This window comes from Nymphaea colorata, chromosome 13 (genome assembly GCF_008831285.2).
Source record: "Nymphaea colorata isolate Beijing-Zhang1983 chromosome 13, ASM883128v2, whole genome shotgun sequence".
Taxonomy (NCBI): Eukaryota; Viridiplantae; Streptophyta; class Magnoliopsida; order Nymphaeales; family Nymphaeaceae; genus Nymphaea; species Nymphaea colorata.
Genome location: NC_045150.1, coordinates 7,419,212 through 7,434,913, shown reverse-complemented (window position 1 = coordinate 7,434,913; position 15,702 = coordinate 7,419,212). Strand labels below are relative to the sequence as shown.

Sequence of the window (15,702 nt, the reverse complement as noted above, 5' to 3'; positions counted from 1 at the left end):
GTTGGCTTGGTCAGATTCATCAAATGCCTACATCTCAGCCAAAATCCATTCTGGTTACATCCCTTTCTCTTCTTCTCCAACAAATATAAAGAGAAGGCGACTCCTTTTTTGGGGCAGTTTTTCATTCTGTGTACATCCCTTCCAGTCGGGACTCATTCTATTTTCCAATTACAGGAATCAAATAAGAAAAGTAGTTTCTCACACCGATGATTAAATACAAAAGAAGCCAGAGAAAATTTTATCTTTTCTATAATCGTCACTTCAGTAGTTTCTAGTCAATGCACCTAGATTTCTGTAATGGAGCGAACCCATGATTCATGTCATGATGGCAACCTTAAATACGCCTAAGGCGACCGGTCTTCAACTGAACACTGAAATATTATTAGAAGTCACCGTCAAAAGGAAATTTTTTGCCATTTCCAGCACAACGGGTCAGTGCAAATCTAATTTCCCATCCACGCTACAAGTTTGTTCTCCCTTGTGTAGCAGTTGTTTCTTGCAGACGGGCCTTTCGCCGTTGTGACAAATTACAGATGCCCATATCACGTAAGACGATCAATAAGAAAGACAATAAGTTGCATACGGAGTTCTATATTCCTGAATGGAGATATCAAATCTCTAGTAACGCTGAGTTCCCAATCAAGCATAACAGGAAAGAGAAAAACAATTATTGCAAGTGAGGAGCAAAAAATGTCCAGCAGCAGATGATATTCTAGCCATTCTTCACGGTTTTTTTCCAGTCATTCCAGCAACAACCTGTGGTTGATAAAAACACAGAGTCAGTACAATCATTAGAAATCAGGAGAATCAGGCAGATCATCTAGCTGTCAAGCACAAAGTTGTATTCTGTTTATTTTAGATGACGCAAGTCCTTCACCAAAGAGTTCAAGTTAAATTGACGTGTGGAAATTTTGGCAACCAAAAGTCGATGCTAGAATGGGTTTCGGAGACACTCCAGTGTACAATTAGAAAATGGAGAGAATCAAGCAGATCGTCCATCAAGCAAGTAGTTCCATGTTGGCATTTTATTTTACACTAAGCAAGCACTTCAAAAAGAGTTTCAAGTTACATTGACCTGTGAAAACTGTAAATGAAACCTGCTAATCAGATATATTTTAGAAAAGGTCAATATGACAAGACAGCCAGAAGCTGGATCACCAAGGAAAATTTTTGAGCAGTGACCTAGGCATATTTTTCCAGCCAAGAAATGCTGAAGCTAGTATCAGCCAGGCAGACAAGCTATGTTGCATGGACACTTCAAAATATGAAGTGTGTGTCCGGCCGTGTCCAATACTGACATTCGTCGACACTTCTGAAACTCTATTTTTGAACCATAATACTGTCCAGCAGCCCTATCGCTTTTATCGCTCTTCCTTTTTCCTTTTCCCCCCTCACGTCCCCATTTCTTTTCTTCTCATTTCCCTCTCTCTCTCTCTCTCTCTCTCTCTCTCTTTCTCTACAGCTCCTAAAGGACAACAGGGGGTCTGTCGTCCTTTTCAAAAGGACATCGGTTCTCTCTCTACACCCCCTGTCATCCCTGATAGGGGTCTGTCATCCTGTAAAAAGATGAGAAGACCTCGTCTTTTAAAAACAATTTTCTGAAAAACTTTATTTCATTTAATCATTAGACTAAAGCAACCTTAATATAAAAAAATAAAAATGTGAACAAACAAAGCTATTACATGGTTAGTTAATTATATATAAAAGATCTTAAATTAGTATTTTGTCAATTTTTTCTTGTAAAACTTTATGTATATATATAGGTCAGTGCAAATGGGTAATTTTTTATGGCTTTCACTGTGTCTGACAATTGTACCGATGTCTGACTGTGAACACCATGTCTGTGTCCATGCAACATAACAGACAAGACACTAGTGTATACCTGTCATTAATCTAGTAACTCTTCAGAGACAAACCAAGGGGTCATTCATATCTAAATAACCTCATGTTGGTTGATAAGCATGAGAAATTATGGTTTTCTTCCAAAATTACTTCGAACTCCATCAACTATGATATTCCATCAACAAGATATGTGTGCATAGCTGGACAAGCCGTTAGGCCATGAGACATGAATCTTGTACTAATATAAGCATCAGTGCATCACACTCCAAAACAAAGTAACATGCCATAGAAGAGATGAAAAACTTAAGCGTCAATCAGGATAGAGACATACATCCCTCAAAGCCGGCTGAGGAACTTGTTTTGATGTCTCCATGGAGTCCAGGATAGGCCTGACAACAGCTGGGAGAAATAAGCCTGTAAATTACATGAGAGAACACTAACGTAAGCGTCTTCATGAAAATTGATTCAAAGGAACAATTATGTTATTGTTCCGTTCTCAAAATTTATGAACATTTCCAGCAGGCCTAAAAGTAAAAAAAGATTCTTTTCTAGTATCTTCTAGAGAAGATGGAGAACTACACAAAACAACCAAATACATCAGATGCACGAGCATTTCTCAAAGTAAAAATGACTTCTGAAATTCATTCATTGTACAGTCAGATGATCCTTATATGAAGATATACATATATAATAGTTCTCCAAGCGACCAAAGTAAACAGTAACGCACAACCTCAAACTGGGGATATCACACACATCCAAACACCTGGATTACATGACAGGAACTAAGAAGAACAGATAAAAAATTGCATGCTCTTTGTTCACACCTGAAACGCTGGGTACGATGGCTGGAAGGGGTTAATAGTTTTCTGAACTTTAAGAAGACATGCTAGATTTGTGTTTTTAAAACTCGAGCAGAAACCAACCAACAAAAACTCCACTTACGTAGCTAGTGGTTTAGACTTTAGACTTAAGGTCTTGAAGTCAAAGGAAGTTAAGGGTTCAACAGCCAAGGTGCATCCCATGGCATAGACTAGCAGGCGTCTTCCCAACCCCAGCTTGGCCTATACAAAAACAATGCACTACAAGATACAGTCTTAGTTGTTTCAAGCGACTATTTCTTTTTCTAAAATCCAGTACAAGATACTTCCTTTGAAACCATTTAATTTCATTTAAAACACTATTTTGCAAGATGAAGGAAAATGGGACCACAACATACAATATTTGAGACTTGTTTGAAGTTGTAAAATTACATGTTTAGACCTGCATGAAGAAACACTGAGATGATGAAACACGTCTTAACCATAAAAAGGGATGGGATCTAATATTAAAGTTAAGGGGATTAGTTGGGAGGAGTCAATGTTCTCTAATTCTTGTAAACAGAAAATTTGGAAGAAGGGTATGTAAGCCCATGTCCAAGATCACGAGAAAGTAAGCTACTTCAAGGACAAAAACTAATGTTTGCGAGGAGTTATTTCACATCCAGCTCTGTTCCGAGGGCTTTGAAGTAGGTTTTTAACACCCAAGTGTGTAGATTACGATTTGAAAATAGTCCAAAAATTTAAATTTGGAAAAACCTGCAGAAGCTCATATACCTATGTGTCATTCAGTTGTCCTGGTTCACAACCCTTTTAGGGTACAAACCAAAGGTGAGTATGGGGCTTGTTGAGATCTGACATATCAAGCACTCAATTTAGTTTTGGTTGGTTTGTTACAATTGAGAGCTTAAAAAGAGATGATCCAGTCAGTCCAAGATGGTTGGACAGGTAAATGTGAATCTTCCTTTAATAAAGAAAGTAAACATAGGTACACTTCAAAAATTTGTGTAGTGTGAACAGGAAAAATAAAAGATTGTGGACTATAAAAAATACAGAACATAGAGAAGGTCCACTTGATTATTCAAATTGAGGGTCCAACTTTTAATGTTGCTTGATGACTATATAAATGGCACAAGAATTTGGACAACATGGTAATATAGTACACAAGGTGATTCAAGGCAAAGGCAGAAAGAAACATTTGGACGTGGAGCTAGTGAAAAATGGCTCAAGAAGAACCAGCTCCATTCGTTTGATCAAGACGTTATGGAAATTATGATGCCTACCTTGGACAATTCAAAATGACAGTACCTTCCCCTCAATTGCAAATGATTGATTCCAAGCATACCACTTATATCATACTTTCATATAAATCGAAAGGATCAAGGTGGCCCATATTCAGGATAAAGGTACTAGCTCAATTGTGTCAAGAGGATCTAGCTTGTGGTTATCAGAAGAAGAAATGCTTCAACTGGATAAACTCCAGGGCCAATAGTTAAACCATTAGCCGTAAATGGTTCTCAACTCCTCTAATTGACCTAGATCCTGAGGACTAGAAACCCTTCTCTGATCATTAAATGTAGTGATCATTAAATGTAGTGACTGGGACTTTATGATGAGAATAAATTTTAGAATATTTTAGCATTAGTAGTTTGTGCTTAACATCAAGGTTTGCAAATTTAGACTTGATATAAACAAAATAATTGTTTATGATAGACGTTGACTACATAAAAGGAAAAACAGCCCTAACGATAACCATAATGAGGAGCAAAACAATTAGCAAACCAACAAAATTTCATTATGCAAACAACTGATACAACAGCCACATTCATGCAAATCTATCATGACCAGACGGACATATGAGACTTGGGCAATAGAACAACCAAAGTGGCCTAGCAAATTAGGCCAATTAAACACAAAACATTTCAAAATTATTTTTGTTTCTAGTAGAAAAATTAAGGTTACTACACTGGCGATTAAGCAAGTAAGGTTCAAATCCAAATCCTCCATTCTAAAGTATGAAAACATTTGGTATGGTCAGAGCTTTGGCTTCATGTTGCTATGTCTAGCGTAGGACATGTTTGTCAGCTCCTGTATTCGAATGCCTTGTTACCAAAAATTCATGAGATATCCCCTGGTCGCAGCATATCAAAAGGAAAGAGCTGCAACACATGGTTGCTGAACATGTTAAATAGTGTGGGTAGTGCAAAGCTTCTAATGAATCACTTAATTTGCAGCAATTCAATGACATGATTTTCCTTGCGCAGGAAAGATAATAAAGATATACCCCACTTGACTATCAAAAGAAAATAATGTTATACTACTGGGAGATAAAACGGAAACAAATTGGAGTATCCCTGATCCCTACGTTGAATTGAATGAATCCTTTCTCTTTCACTATACCAATATAAGAAGTGAATCAAGAACAGTTATGCATCATCTTCCCCCCAAATTATAACCCAAAAGATGAGAAGAGCAAAGGCAGGGAGGCGGTAACAGAGCAACCAAAGCGGACACACCCAGAATAATTTAACGCACGAAAATGGATGGAGCGCTCGTTCCAGGCATAAAATGATGCATGTGATCCTTACCCAACACATACAATTTAAACAGATGAAGAATCCAAAACTACCACTCAGCATAGACAGGAACAAGGAACAAGATAAAAATAAGATGAATTAAACCCTCAAAGAAAGAATAACGATTTACCAGTTCACCGTTTTCTGCAAAACTCAATCTATCCTTCCGCCGAAACGCGAGTTACCAATGTGGACAAGAGAACCCCCAAAATCACCCAAGTACGATCTTCTAAGATCATATAAGTCTTATAATGAGAGAGAGAGAGAGAAACTTACCAACTCCGGCAATCAAGCAAGAGGCGGCCACGACGGGCTCCTGAACAACGAATACCTTCAGTCTCTCCATGACACCCATCTCTCTTCCTCCCCACTTCTCCCGGACCTTGTCCTTTCCTCTTCTCCTTTTCTTCCCAATCTCACCGGAACGATGGATGGTCTTCACGAAGCCTCCCCAAAGAAAAGGCCCGAGTCAGTTTCGGAAACGGGAAGGCAGTTCTAAGATACATATCTCCAGGGATCCGGTTCGATTTTTCAACAATGACGTCATTTCCGTCACACAGCACTCAAAGTGCAGTTAGCGTAGCCATGAACAAGCATGTGTCGCTGCACCATTTTTTTGGTTGAATTTAGCTAATTGAATTGATGGGTTGGTGAAAGTTTAATCGGCAGTTTAGTTTTTATAATATATTCTTTTAGATTTGTGATACTTTAGTTAGCAAGTTTCTGATCTTCACTCAAGTCTGGAAAATGTCCTATCGTGATTTGATCTAGATCAATACTTGGTATACCTTTACCTTTTAATTTAATTAATAGACCTTAAAATACGAAAATAATTGAAGCCCCATTCCTTATAACGAGGCCAAGACAAAAAAAAATGTACGTATGTTGTTTTATAAACACCACAGCGTCTGAATAACAATTTAATACATTTTTTACAAATTGTCAAAAAATTCAAACATTTTTCTCAATACTTCAATAGCGTTATCCCATTTAATATCAAGCATCAACAAACAGTTGTTTTATTTACTAAGATTTTATGCAGAAACTGTTTCTCTTAGACATACGCAACAGAGAACTCGACTAGGACACCATCTGCTGGTGAAATTCATTGGATCAAGAATTGAGAAGGTGGACGAAAATCAAGATGTGGTAGAGGAGGAAAGGACGGCGGCCATGCATCCGACTTCGTTCACAAATGAAATTCTCGGTCATGGAAAACTTTGGAATATATGTAGAAAGAAGAATTTGATCTTAAATTATTCTAACGTGGATCATTTTTGCTTCCGAATTGTGGTATATTTTGGATGAACTGATAATCATTCAAGATCAAATACCAGCGAACCATGGGATATAGAGAAATCAGAATCAACCCAGCTTGATCATGAGTTTCTCATTCAAGATCAAATACCAGCTATTTGATTTATTTTATGCACTATGGTGATGAATAAAACGACAGATGAAGTGTTGGTTAGATTCCAAAGTATGAACCCCATGACCAAAGCATGGTTTGGATAGATTTGCTGCGGGGATAGGAAGTATGTGGTTTTCTTCAAATATGATTAACGAATATGATTGGATGTATCTCTTTGCAAATATGACTTCATGTTAAATCAGGACTTGATTACTGAGCATGTTCTACAAGTTTTTTTCATAACCGAATGTGGATCCAAGTCCATTACCCAACTGGGATCCGATAAATATATCGCCAATTAGATGTACATGGCCATGGCCCCACCCCAACCAAATGAAAAAAAAAATGTAAAAATTGATTTTTTTTTTTTTCTTTCATGTATTTTTTGAATGGTAGTTCAGTTTTGCCCTACCTAAATCCAACCCACAAAACATAGTCCCCATTTGGCCCGCCTGTGAAAAAAATTCTGGCTCTGTCCCTGGTTATTATGGTAGTCAGATCCCAATTTGGTTTTAAAGAACAATAACTAAATACAAATCTCGTAAGTTTAAGTTGAATCCAATTAAGGTGAGGTCGGATTGAAGCTTAATGAATCTACCACAATCTATGGGCTGCACTGTCACGGGCTTACTTTCTTTGGCCCCTGTGGCGCAACGGTCGCCTATCCATAAGCTTTTGGGGCAAAACAGTGCACAGATTTTTGTTTTTTTTTGTGTTTTTTTTTTTTCTAAAAGAGAAGAACTGTTGAATGTTGAATGAAGAAATTGGCATATTCCATAGGTGAAAGTGGAAAGCTCAAATTTCACACATGAAGACAATAAACTTTAGTTAAACTGAATCTCTAATGTGTTTATCACAATTTACTTATCATAAAACATCTTCTTGTTCAAGTTGATTCTATAGTAACTCTTGATTTTGCAATAACTATTTTGGTGTTATAAGGGCCACTAATTTTTTGAATTGCTTCGAAGAAGCACATTTAAACCTGAAAATGACGGTTTAATATGTTTTTCATACTAATCAATGAGCCATATTTTACAAGGTTAGGTTACACAAACGATCTTACTCACATATTGGTTCATATCAGCCCATTTTCTGAATAAAAAAAAAACTATTTAAATTTAATTAATGATAAAAGGCATTTCCAACATATCGGCCTGTATGGGCAGCAGATCCACAACCATACTGATTGCACCAGTTGAGACTTTACTCATGGAGTTAGTGTTTAAGAACCATCTATTCAACTCAAATAGTTACTTAGAGCATTTATTATCTGCCTGTTAATTTATGATAGAGAAATCTGGTTTTTATCAGTCTTAGCAATGAGATTGATAACAAGAGTTATATTTTTGTCTTAGAGGGCTAGATGACTCATACAATTGAATTTTTGAAGGCTGCTACTTTGAGTTCCGATGCTGATGATAGGTAGCGGCACAGCCAGAACATTTTGGCTAAGGGGCACTAGCGAGTCTCTGGCGTAGTAGGATCAGTACATGTGGGGCACTAGCGAGCCTCTGGCATAGTAGGATAACTACATGTGGGGCACCTACCTAATTTTGGTGTAGACACAATGTATGGCCGAACCTAGGTTCAGCTCAGTTTGAATAAGATATTCGAGGCCTAGTGTGGGCAGTGGCCCACACCAGTTACACAGTAGCTCTGCTACTGATGGACTAGCAAGCCTATGACGTAGTAGGATGAGTATATGTAGGGCACTAACCTAATTCTGGCGTAGACTCAACATATGGTTGAACCTAGGTTCAGCTCAATCACAATAAGATATTTCGAGGCCTGGTGTGGGCATTGGCCTACACCAGTTACACAGTAGCTCTGCTATTGATGGACTAGTAAGCCTATGATGTAGTAGGATGAGTATATGTAGGGCACTAACCTAATTCTGACGTAGACTCAACATATGGCTGAACCTAGGTTCAGCTCAATCACAATAAGATATTTCGAGGCCTGGTGTGGGCACACCAGTTACACAGTAGCTCTGCTATTGATGGGCTAGCCAGCTTGTGGCGTAGTGGGATGAGTACATGTGGGGCACTGACCTAATTTTGGCGTAGACACAACATATGGCTGAACCTTGGTTCAGCTACGTCACAATAAGATATTCCAAGGGCTGGTGTGGGCATTGGCCCACACCACTTACAAGAGCTACTGATGGTAGTGAGGAAGTATTGACCACGGATTGTGGGAAATGAGAGAAATTTTCAGTTCTTTCAGATGGGACCGGAGCTGTACGATTCCTTTTTGAGTCATAATCAAAAGTTAGTGTTAACATAAAAAGGAGCTTTATAATCTAGTATTAGTTGGACTAAACAGATGTGACGAAGTTAATTAACTATGACCCAGTGACGCTTATAGTCAATAATGAAGCTAGGGCTGCATTCAACTCAAAAAACTCGAGTTCGAGTCGAGCTCGATAGAGCAGGTTCGAGCTCAACTCGACTATACAGCATCGAGCTCGACTCACTTAATCCATTTAACTCATTTCTGTTAACTCATTTAATTGGTTTCTTTGAAACAGAAAATCCAGAGAAAGAACACACATAATTTGCATTCTAATATCGTCTAAAGAAAAACTTGCCACTTCTTATTATATTTCAGCATTGATGACACGGTATAAGTATAAAAGATGAGACATTGGCACCTTGTTCATGACACAAGATAAGCCCATAAGATGAACGAGATGGTGACTCGATGAACAGTAAACAAAAATTATAATACATGTTTTACCTTATTTTGGTGAACCGGCTTCAGTTACTAGGTGAACCGGTTTTATGTCATAGAGCCGAGCGAGTCTAAATGAGTATCCGATCCGGATCCGGATCCGGATCCGGATCCAGATTTAGTATGATAACTGTCCTCTGCATCCGATCGAACAAAAATATGTACCATGATACCAAAAAGGTCAGGCAGAAAAACGAGAGAGAGAGAGAGAGAGGACATCTGGACTATGGCCCAGAGTTGCCAGATCGCTAGGTTTTATGACTCAGCCGTAGGTCCTTGTTTGATTTTCTCATTCTTTACACGTATCAGTTAAGGATCCAGGTCCAGATCCAGATCTTAAATCAGATCTGGGCCGCATGCTGGTGGGCTCCAGGTTGTTAACGACTTGATGCTTCCTGCGTTGAGCTGGGGAGCACGTCACATGGGTGGGAGATCGAAAGCATAAATGTCTTGGATTTGGTTTAGATGTGGGAATTTATTGAGTCTAACACGACCGGATCTTGATTCGGATTCTCAAACCAGTGGGTCTTCTGCATGAGCGAGATCTGGATCACGTTTCATGCATGGGAATCCAAATTTGAACCTGGTTCAGATGTGAGAATTTATTGAGTCTAACGCGACCGGATCTTGATTCGGATTCTCAAACCAGTGGGTCTTCTGCATGAGCGAGAGCTGGATCACGTTTCATGCATGGGAATCCAAATTTGAACCTGGTTCAGATGTGAGAATTTATTGAGTCTAACGCGACCGGATCTTGATTCGGATTCTCAAACCAGTGGGTCTTTCCATGAGCGAGATCTGGATCATGTTTCATGCATGGGAATCCAAATTTGACCCGCTTCCTGACGGGGCCGGCCAGTGAATGCGGTTTGAATTTGATTCCCCACCAGTTTATGCATGAAAGTGAAGGAGTTGGGGTCCGCAGACGACTTTGGAGTATGAATTAGGAATTAATGTTGATGTTTTTGGTAGCTAAGAGTCGTGAACATTTTTTAGTTTAGTCACCAAAAAAAAAAAAAAAAAAATCAGCCATATCAGTTCTCAATCGGTAAAAAGGTTACTTCAAAAGGTCCTTCTGACTAATAAAAAAATATAAAAAATAATTAAAATAAAAATCTTAAATTCATCTGGCAAGAGTTCATCCTAACTAGCATGAAAGACATATGTTGATCATTTGCCTTCTCAACTTGGCTCACTCTCATACCTTGGGAATTTCTAAGTTGGTGGATCCATCTCTACCATTTCTTTATAAGCTTCTTTTTGATAACTCCAAAAAAAAAAGAACTAATACAATCACTCACTTAATCAATTCTCTTATATCCTTAAACATTTTCCGTAATCTTCTACCCCATATTGAATTTTTATTATATTTTTAAATATTTACTTAAGGAGAACTGCCGTCATCGTAAAACTCTCAATGGTATGCGCTTTTAAGGTTCTAGGGTTAAAAATTATTATATCAGAAAATGTCACATCAAGTCATCTCACGTCAACAGCAAAGGATTGAGTATAGATAGGGTTACAACGGTCAAAAGATAGGATCTCTTTCAACTTTTAATAAAAATTACATTAAAAAACTTTCCTTCAAACAGATGCGCACTCCTGGACGTTTGTTTGATTTGGTAGTAATTGGATATATATTATCAAATTTTTTTTTAAACTGAAAGCGGATCCTTCTTAAAACAAATGTTAGACAGAACAATGTATGTAAAACAAGCGCTGTACAAGATGAATATAGTGTTTTGTTCTTAAAATCATCAAAAGGTGGACAAAAAACACCATTGTCCATGAATACATGACAGTAGTGTAATGGACATGACGTCCTGCCCGTCCTGTCCCAATGGACAACAATCAATCGACTTCTTAAGGTACTCTAATGTAAATAGCTAATATCCATTGCAACAGCAAAGACACACATCAAAAGGTTGGAAAAAACAACATGCATATGGTAGACTTATGGTACATCCTTCACCACCATTTACAGGATTGATGAGTAACACATGAACAGCCATGAGATAAAAAACCTCCACCTTGTGGTCTAGTTGGGCTATGCCCTTTGGAGAGAGCTTCTTTTAATATTATAATGTAGAGGAAAAAACTGAATGACAACTCTTTAAGCAAATTGAAAAAACATGTTGGAGGTGTGTATGGAGGTTAGGCCTCCAACCTGTATTGCTCCAAAAGGAAGGATATATGTAAACAGTGGGCCTACAAAGGCCCTACACCAGCTTTACTTTTTATTTCTCCAGTAAAGGAGACTATATACAACGTCTCACATGCAGGCGGGTAGAATGCATGTGAGTGCTAATCTCCTCGACCTTAAAAAATGGGATTGTGACGCTCAAGTTAAAGGGTATACTATAACTCATTCAGGTCCCGCTACAGCTCAAGATGCTGAGGTTAGAGGGGCCTTCACGTCTTTTTCATGCGGTGAGTTGTTAACCTCATGCATGCTCACCTAAAAAGAACTTGTACACAACCAACGTTGGAGGAGAGGAGAGAACAAGACCAGTAGAAAGAAAAGACAGCAGGAGAAAGAAATCATCAACAAAGAACTTTGTCTCCATAAAAACAAACAAAAGAGAGAAGAAGCAAAGTTTGGCAAATGGATTGGCGCGTTGTGGCTGTCCAACACCATCACGGTGCGGTGCGACTTTTGTGCAAGTGGCCAAAGCAAAAGATGTAGGAGCGTTTGAAGATGGAAGAGTAACTTTCACGAGATTCTTTACTGCTGCTGCTGCTGCTGCTGCTTGAAAGCAAGTCTAGAATTGAATAATCCTTCAAAGTTGTTCAAAAAGTTAGACAAACAAATGGAATTGATCAACCAAACCGCTTTAACATAAGCGAAACATTTTTCCCTAGAAAGCGATGATCATATGTACAGTTCCTTCCATCGAAGTGAGCGTCCATTTCATGTGGCCCAACGTCACCAACATTCTTCCACAGTTTCTTTGGAAAAACCCCGCTGGGGTCCAAGTCAGTTTTTGAATAATTAACTTTTACCGCATGAAATTTTTCAAAATTTTGATTTGGTCCCCATAACTATTTTGAAAATTATGCACTGGTCCCTGTCAATTCTCCGACTGGGCCAACAGGTATTGAATTCGAGGCAGCTCAATATATTAGAATCCATATCATACAATCGAAAGATTGGCAAAGCTCTGAAACTAAATACTACCCATTTAAAACCTAGCTGCCACCACAACTGCTCCCCTTCACAACCATCACCACCACAATTAAATGCTAAGATGTATAAGTTTTTGATCATTATTGAAAGAAAAACAATGAGAAAAAGATAAAGAGAGATAGTTGTCATTTATTATTAGTTCACATCTCTATCTCTTTGTTTTCCTTTCAACTATAAATCTGAAAATGATCAAGAGATGATATTGTTTTTCATTAACACAACATTTAAGTGTCTACCCTATATATATATATATATATCTATCTATCTATATATATATATATATATGGAGAGAGAGAGAGAGAGATTCCACGGTGCTCACTCTTATAGTTTACTATTTGCCATGATTGTCCCCATTAACCTGGATTTTAAATTATAAATGAATCAAGTAGGCATTAATAAGCTTAACTTGCCTTGTAAGTTGGTGTGTGTGCGTACCTCATTTCATCATGTGTGCGCACCTCATTATAGTTTACAACTTCCTTTTTTCTGAGCTGATACTCATTTCGGGGTTAAGAAATTTTTTTAATAGGGTTAAGCATTCGAACGCATGTACAAATAACTGATATAAAAAGAGGAAGTCACTCTCCCAATAAAAAACATGGGTTCATCAAAATGACAGAATCCAAATAAAGCTTGTTTGGTTCATTAAATTACTATTACTAACGTCACCCCAAGGTCACTGTCCCTTCACCATCAGCTCCACCTGATCATAACCCTTTAAATTTTGGATATGGAAATCTTCATTTTGCAATTTATTAGAGGGTTTTTGTAATTCCACTTGGATTTTTTGCTTTGCAAAGGTGAAGCCACCTTTCTTTCCTCTATTCTCAAGGTTAGGTTGTTTGGAAAGCTCGACAATTTTACGATACATTCTTTAATTTGAGTGTCGTGCATGTCACTGTTTCCAATACAAAAAAGTAACACCCATAGGTAAGGGTAAACAACAAGTCGAGTTACCCGACCTTAACTCGTTAAAGCTCGGCTCGTGAACGAGTTCGAGCCGAGTCATTTGCTTAACGAGTCGAGCTCGAGTTTATAAGTCAATTTGTTCAATAATCGAATCGACTTCAACCTCAACACGTAACTGCCGATTTGAACTCGAGCCTTAATCGAGTTTGTCGAGCCTTAATCAAGTCGATATATTCAATGAGTTTAAGAGTTTGTCGAGCCTTACTCGAGTCGAGCTCGAGCTCAACATGTAATGTTGAATATCAAATTTATTCAAACTAGTTTGTCAAACCTCAATCGAGTCGAGCTCGTGCTCAACATGTAACTGCTGAGTCAAGCTCAAGCTGCATCTGTCGAGCTATTCTTGAGCTTGAGGTTTCATTAGTCGAGCCGAGTTCAAGCTGATTGAACTCAAGCTTGACTTGGCTCGTGTTCACCCCTACCCATAGGAATCGAATTGAAGACGCGCTGTCAGCCCGACACTCAAGCCGACCAACTATACACTACTCCTCTCAAAAATTCCACTTGAATTTTCAAGAAAATCATAATGGTTTTGTTCTACGTAAATTTCCGATCTGCTCCCTCCCAACCCGCACCTACCCAACGGCCATTCATATCAGCACCTCAATCATAACTGGTTCCTTGCTTTCACCTACCATTTGTCCTAGCTTTCTCATTTTATTAGGAGAATTTTCTTATCAAAGGTTTTTAGGAGGCGTTCGATTACCCCTTACCTAAAAACCCTTTGGATTTGAGGTTCACCAATTTAAGATCAGATTCTCTCCATTTTGATTTTAAATCAGACTTTTTCCCAATCCAAAAAAGTTAATTGAATTTCACCATTGATCATTTGCCACACTAACAAAAATATACCACATTAAATCTACATTAGATCCATGAATCTTAAATCTTCAAAAAAATGTAATCAAGTAGACAATTCTTTTGAACCAATTAGAGTTTACGTTTTGTACTCGATAAATAATTACACAACTAAATTTTATATTTAACTTTTTTGTTATACTACTCTTATGGGGTACTTGAGTCGGAGATAGAGCCAGGATTTTTCTCTTGAGAGGGCAGAAGATGCACTATATTTTTCAAAATTATTAGAAGGGTCAACATAAATTTTCAAAAATGTTAACATGTAAATTTGCGACTATCAAAATATGAGGGGAGGCTTAAATGAAAATAATCTTTTGTTGGGGGCTTAAATGAAAATAATTCAAATGGGGCCTTTTTTCTGCAGCCTTCAAAAGATTGTACCATTTTAAAATAAAATATTTTAAAAAGACATTTCGTCAAAAATAGGACATTCAGCATAATTGGTGAGATCCAAGGAAGCTATGCGAGATAAGGACAACAGAAAGAACAGCAAATTTGTGATGTTTCCTGGAAACTATGTTCTCCAGCCATGAATATTTTCTTTTCTACTTTTTTGAATGTGATGTTCCTCTCTCTTGGGGCACAGCAATTGCCAGTGCTGGTTCCTTCTTTTTACATGTGCTTCCTTTGTGTAAAGAAAAACAAAAACACATTGGACAAGATCCGATCGATCTTGTTAGACTTTTCCTTTTCCTGATTTTCCCAAAAAAACAAAACCACAAAGTAGAACACATAAGAGAAAGACAATGTTGTTCAATCCATTCGAATCGAATCCATGCAAAAACTGCCAGGCACCGGGTGCAGAAACTCTGGTACCCACTATTTTTTAATTATTTTTTTTAATCGTTTGACAAAGTTAGTATTTTTTTCTTTTTCTTTTTTCAGGTGAAGCTTAATCTAAAGGATTCTCTTAAGATGATTCTTACAGTTGTACTTCTTAGAATTTTCCAGGATTTTAATAGCTTTAGATGTTGGAGTCCCCTGTTGTTTTAATCTTTCAAAAATATAAAAATTATTCCGATCAGAAAACGGATATTAACGAGGATCTTCGCTTCGGTGGATGGTCTTATTTTTTTACACTCTGGAATTTGCTTCCCAGCACCCTTCATTAAATTCACTCTGTTTTTTTAAACTGCCACGAGCTCTGATGAAAAAGGTCTGTGGATTAAAAAATGTGAGAAGCATGGACGGTCAAGGTGTTGAATGTACCAGTGTCGGCTGCTCCAACATGGTCTTGACGAAAAGGACTTCCTCTCTCTAGAAGGTGAGGCAGAGAGGGAGAGAGAGTCTGGTTTCCCTCCCTCC

At 37.9% G+C, this 15,702-nt stretch overlaps 1 protein-coding gene across 1 annotated transcript; it reads right to left on the bottom strand.

Annotated features, from left to right (window-relative positions):
- Positions 1-559: 559 nt before the first annotated feature.
- LOC116266539 (uncharacterized) lies at positions 560-5,710 on the bottom strand. Its single transcript, XM_031647776.2, has 3 exons — positions 5,510-5,710; positions 2,174-2,256; positions 560-756 (listed from the first exon to the last, which is right to left on the bottom strand). Exons 1-3 carry the CDS (start codon positions 5,586-5,588, stop codon positions 724-726), a joined length of 195 nt encoding a protein of 64 aa, XP_031503636.1. The 5' UTR covers positions 5,589-5,710; the 3' UTR covers positions 560-723.
- Positions 5,711-15,702: the final 9,992 nt, after the last annotated feature.